The 6,000-nt window shown below is 49.0% G+C and overlaps 1 protein-coding gene across 2 annotated transcripts in view; it reads left to right on the forward strand.

Moving 5' to 3' along the window:
* LOC147439701 (uncharacterized) overlaps positions 1-5,496 on the forward strand; it is a 69,723-nt gene extending 64,227 nt beyond the window's left edge. The window contains exons 2-4 of one of the 2 annotated variants that reach the window (XM_086484372.1): positions 3,735-4,335; positions 4,630-4,771; positions 4,859-5,496. In XM_086484372.1, the coding sequence (XP_086340498.1) occupies positions 3,774-4,335; positions 4,630-4,771; positions 4,859-4,973 (819 nt within the window). In that variant the 5' untranslated portion in view covers positions 3,735-3,773 and the 3' untranslated portion in view covers positions 4,974-5,496. The remainder of the gene's footprint in view (positions 1-3,734; positions 4,336-4,629; positions 4,772-4,858) is intronic. The other variant, XM_086484373.1, reaches the window with a different exon arrangement.
* The last annotated feature ends 504 nt before the right edge of the window (positions 5,497-6,000 follow it).

The raw sequence follows: 6,000 nt of genomic DNA on the forward strand, positions 1-6,000 counted from the left end.
TACTCGTTCTCTGAGCGCAAAGTCCAGTAAGACCCTCTCAGGGATGTGTAGCATCGTGCTCCCCCTCCTCTGTCTATCTGTCTTTTGAGAATAACTGGTGCATGGTCCGAAAAAGAAGTCCTAGCCAGAATGCTAACTATCCTATCCAAGAGAAGTGGTCATTAGTGTAGAAGTGATCTATCCGAAATAAATTCATTCCTTCCACTCTGCGGTCTGAACGAGAAAAGGCCAGGCTGTCTGGGGGCCTCACAAAGCTAGAATACTACCACACATCTGAAACCCGCAAAGTCATACAAAACCTCTCCCAAGCTGCAACCTCAACTCCATGCATAGTTGTATGGCTACCTCCAACCCTGTCAGAGGGGTCCTCCAACACGTTGAAGTCACCCCCAATGCACCATTGCTTTGCCGTGGCAGAGACTCTACAATGTGAGACCAAAACTTTGCACGTGCACTCGCCACATTGGGCGCATAGATGTTCAGGAAGCCCAAGAGGCAACCCTGAACCTGCATAGTGATCCACTGAGGCGCCCACACAAAAGCTGATCACAACGTCGAATGCGGCTCTTGCACAGATGATGCTCCTGTAGCATAAGAAGGTCAACCTCTCCTCCCACAAGGTATAGCTGAAGCTCGTGACGCAATCGGCCCCTCTGGCACTGAAACTGGGCCTACCTAATCCCTGCACGTTCCATGAGACGATCCTCATGGGGAGCGAGAGAGAACTGATGCTGCAGCAGGAACTAACCGTGCTATCTTCGAGGTAGGCTTGGATGGGGAGTAATCAGCATCCGATCGTCCCCGAGATAGGCGTGACTGCAAAGAGTGTCTAGCCCAAGCCCAAGAAGAACAAGGCGTACGCAAGGCAACCGCCTCTGTCAAAGAGTCGTTATGTATGCGTACATAGCATGGCGGGCTCTGCGTGTTAGCAAAGAAGTGAACCACAATGTGTCTACATCCTTTTGAGTCTGGAGGTGACACTGAAAACTTGGCCAACGGCCACAGAGTTTGAACCAAAGTTTGTAACCCCTAGGTCTCTTATGTGATGAGAGAACTCGAGGGCCTACGCCTGCAGCCACTCCAACACTGAGTCTAAAGTCCACTCAGGCTGGTCCCTGCCGCATAGGGGAAAAGAGAAGCCAACCGTTGAGTCCAGGGCCTCTATCCCTCTAGCTGCAAGGAACAATACATGAACTGTGAATCAAGCTGCCTCAAAGTCTGGTGAGGGGTCATTGAGAAACCGTGTAAAGTCGTAGACAAAGAAATCCCAACGACAACGAATGTCGAAGCTCATCAATCCACGAGGAACAGTTGCAAAGGGGGACGTCTGCACCAGAAGGGGGGTTCGCAAGAAAGTCTGTCCCTCTCTCGCCAAGCGACTGGTGGCAAAAGCACTGCCAAGAGATCTCGTAGCAGTCGAGGATGGTCTTGCCCCCTAGGACGGCTGCGGGGAAGGAGTGGGAGGAGATGTGGAAGCAGGGGGGCTTGTGGGAGAAAGAGGAGGGGGGGACGGGGGGGATCGGCAGAGGGAGGAGGGCGAGGTGGAGAGGCGGAGGGAGGAGGCGGGGGGTGGAGGGGAACTCATGGGGAGGGGCTATTGGAGGTGAGGCTGAGGTGGAGGGTGGAGCAGGGACTTTGTCCTGTTGAAGAGGGCCGAATCGGTTCCCTGTGGGAACCCACTGCTGATGGACTGGAGCCTGGGGACCACTCTGAGTGCCAGGCTGGTGTGGTGGCCCCTGACGCCCCGACTACGAACCTGCTGCCAGCCCTCCTCCGCTTGAGCCCCAGGCTCAGAAGGTGGCTCTGCCTGCGTACCGTGTGACTCTGTCTACTGCTCTTCGCCAGCCCTTGAAGGTTGGGGCTGAGCCTGCGGTGTAGGTCGAGGTCTCCTTCGTGGACAAGCCTTCGCAAGATGGCCCATTTGACGACAAATAAAACACTGATTTGAAAGGCCCAAATACTCCACGCTCTGGCGGAACCAACCTCCACTCACCCGAGGTAGTAGGATGACCTTCAGGAGAGTGTGGGTGTCCCGAACAAGAACACGTACTATGGGGATGCCGTCCGCCTTGGCAGCCACAAAGGCTGCCGTGCGAGGTGTCTCCAGGACAGTCCCAATCGCTTAGCCTATCTTGGAAAGGAGCGGAAGATACTCCCTCTGTAGGCCGGGGAAGCAGACTGAACATTGAGGATCTTGCCCACCTCTGCGAGAAGGCAGGCCTGAAGGAGACGCGCACCTCCCCTCTGCTGGGTCTGGTGCCGAGAATCTTGTAGATAACAGAGGTGGCCTGAAGGCGCGCCAGCTCTGCCTCTAAGCTCGCTTGCTCTGTCGGCAAAAGAGCAAGTCGGATGGTGGGTTCTGCGGGGTCGGGCGAGGGGGCTGTAGTGGAGTCCCTCTGTGGCGGAGCAGAATCCTCCATGTGTGTCTGTTGCTACAATGACGACCGAGGGAGAGCGAATGAGAGGATGACAAGTCGAGGACGAAAGGCGGCACCCTTGCACCCTTGCCTTGAGCTAACAAGCGGTAAAGGGTAGAGGATGAGGAGGCGGGGTGGAGGGCAGCGGCAACGGGATGGAGGGCAAGGGGGTGGAGGGCAGCGGCAATGGGTGGAGGACAGCTTGCGGGATAGAGGGCAGCGGCAACGGGAGGGCTGGGAGCGAAATCAGGGGGCGGCAGGAGGCAGCGAGCGCGAGCGGCAAGAGGCTGCACGGCAGCGCGCTGGAGAGGGGGGGGGCAGCGAATGCAGGAGGGGGTGAGGGTGCAGGTGATGGCAAGCGAGGGGGGCGAGGTCGTGCAACAGCCGCAGCAGCGAGCCAAGGCAATATCTCAAGTGAATGTTATTAGGCAAAGAGGGTTACAGCTTACGACTGACAAAAAACCTAATCTATTGGACTCGTTTGGACATGCAGGTCATGCAAACATGCCCACAAAATTACCTGTCCAAAATCCCCTTGTTTCTATACACATTGTTTGGCTCAAGAAGTAGGTTTAGCATGTCTTGTGCAAGTGACAATCCGGATAAGGCTCAGTAAGCGTTGCCTCTTTGCAGCCATAGAGGGTGTCCTTGATTCCTCACTTGGGGCAGTGTTGCTTGGTGCATGACTAGGTAGGCTATGAAGAGACGAGAGAAGCTTGGTGAGAGCGAGGGAGGATCTGTGACTTGTTCACATGAGCCCCTCTAGTGTCAGATGCATACTCTGGAAACTGTTCTGTTCTTTGACCGGTCGGTTAATCTGGAGGGCTCAAATCACTCTTGCCAAGGAATGAAGGTGCCTTTCTCAAGACCAGTCAAGGTGGACCTTCTTCTGACAACGGGGCTTGCAGTGCTGGCAATATCTGAGCCTCCTTCCTGTTCGTAGTTTGCCTCTTTGAGCACCCTCGGAGGTTATCAGCACATTTTGGGTGTCGTGTGTGAGGATGTTGTTCCTTGCTGCACATATATGTATGCCCTTCATGCTGGGAGATTTGTAGGGATTGGCTCTTTTCTCATAATGAATGGAATGATCATTTCATGTTAAAAAAGATACTTCAAAAATACTCTGTATATTTCAAGGTCAGAATTTATGCTTAATTGGACTTCTGTGTGTTGGTATATGCTTCTAAAATGGGTTAGGTTGTGTGTTTTTTCTCAAAAAAAGAGATTTATTTACTATCCTTTTTTTTTGTTTGTGGGGACCTTGATGCAATGATGAAACATTTATTCACTTAAATTGATCTGCAATATGTCATGAAGGGCCTTGGTGGGCTGATGTGAAAGGTGGAAGCTGGCCAAATGGAAGACATGCCTGGAGACCAAGTGCTGCTGCTCCAGCCTCCAACCAAAAAGATGAAAATTGCTAGAGTACGTTATCCAAATTGGGAAAAGAAGGATACTCTAGCTCTTGTAAAATCCTATCAGAGACAAGTGGTTGAGTTCGCAAATGCCGCAAGTAAAGGGCGAACAACAGAAAACGAGCAAAAATGGGATAGGATTGCTTCTCTTTGCGGCAAGGAAGGTGTATCTAGGGATGCTGAACAGTGCCGGAAAAGATGGCAAGATCTATTAAGAGGTTATAAACGGATAAAAGAATGGGAAGGGACTACGGAGGTGCCATCATTCTGGCTCATGTCCTCCTCCAGCAGGAAGGATAAAAAGCTTCCGGGAAATTTTGAAAAAGAGATTTTTGATCGCATGGACGTATTTATGGGGTCAAAAGCCATTGTGCAACTCCACAGCAGCAAAGTCAGTAGTAATGGACTCGATAACACGCCTAGTGGTGGTGTAGATGGGCGATCTAGTGCATTGGCAACAAACACGGAGCCACAAGGAGACCCATCATCGCAGGAGGCCTCATGTAAGGATTGTTTATTCATATTCCTTCTGAATGCCTTCAATAAAGGACCTTGGCTGTGTATTTGTTGAATAGAGCTCCCTTTATGGGTTTAATTGTGAGGGCGTCTAGGCCTTTGAGGGCTGGCTGATGATTCTTTTGAGTTAAAAGTGACTGAAATTACCTTAAGAAGAATGAACTTAAGGTCTAACTACCAAGCAAAAAATTCAACGATAAAGAGACCTACTTGGGCTCTTAGCTTGTGAAAGAAAGTATTAAGTGCAGATTTGTTACTTCTAGTATCTCAGGCTGCTGTAGTTTGTTCTGCCCATGTAGGGTCCCTATCAAAGGAGCGTATCTTCCCTTCAAGAGATGACAGAAAGCCAATCCAAAGCTTTCAAGCTGATAGTGGAGCTGATAATCGAGACCCTATTGCGGAGGCAGTAGAGCATGCCACTCGGTAGCGTACTATTTTATTGTTCTGGTTTGTGTTTCTCAGGTCTTTTTGTGTACACCCTTTCAATGCTGTTATGTTGCCTACATGCAGAGCTGCACAAGAACAGTGCAGTGCACAGATGACCGAAGTTCTTGCACAGGTTCTATTGAAAATGGCTGATGCAATAAAGATGGTCGCAGAGAACATCCGAAAACCATCAATATGATGCTTTTTTTTCATCTAACTTTAACACTCAGCCGAAGATGAAGATACATGTTGACAACTTCAAGCATGCTCTAACACACTGTGGCCGCTCTTCCATTTTCTCAACATGATTATATTGTCTCCTACACCGACCTCAATCTTGTAGCAGCAACATGTTGCTAAAAAATTGCTTTCTGCTGAGGAACAACCCTTCAATGGTGGCCTCTTTTGTAATGGGGTTCATACCAAGGCAGTATACTAAGGTCCATACTAAGACAGGTACTTTACTGAGCCTTCACAACTGGGTCTACTAATGGGTCGAAGAACACTAGCAGGTGCTTGGTAGATCTTCTTAGAATGGGTGTATCCTGTTGTGAATTATTCGTCCAATTACCTTTTGATTTACCTTAAAAAGAAAGAATTTGTCATCAATATGGCGTGATTTGAGCCATTGGACATCATTTGACAAAGACGAACTCGGTAGACCCGAGAAGCCCCTTTAAGGTCAATGTATGCATCAGCTACAACGAAGGTCATTCTCTTCCTTTTTTTTAGTTTTTTTTCTTTTTTGTCTCTTCTCTCCTACTATTTTAGATTGTGGAAAAATTTACATCTTGAGGTCTTAATATTACCTTGAAAATGTCACAATCTGTCCCATAGTTACCAACCTAATGTTTATTATATCTTTTATTTCCCTAGAGAAAACCAGCTTCTTTGGACATGATTAATCGGCAAGCATTATGAAAGAAAATCCTATTACTGTGCATTGTGTATTAGGCATAATTTTGAAAATATTCCATGGCATATATGCCTATTGCATTTCAATCAAGTCAACATGTTCATCTTCTGTGACGTATACGGATAAAATTGCGGCAATGAAGGTCGAAGAACAGGCAGGGAGCTGCTATCATAGCCAATATAGGCACTACCTTGAGGGGGTTCTAAGGGCGGTGATTGGCCATCTAATCCTCTTGGAGCAACTCCCCCTAAGCAAGGTAGACATGTAAGCTAATGGTTTCTTCTTACGAGCATGCTTTTGACCACTTCTT

The sequence above is a fragment of the Adiantum capillus-veneris genome, chromosome 16, assembly GCF_014529385.1.
Source record: "Adiantum capillus-veneris isolate H3 chromosome 16, ASM1452938v2, whole genome shotgun sequence".
In the NCBI taxonomy this organism is placed as follows: domain Eukaryota; kingdom Viridiplantae; phylum Streptophyta; class Polypodiopsida; order Polypodiales; family Pteridaceae; genus Adiantum; species Adiantum capillus-veneris.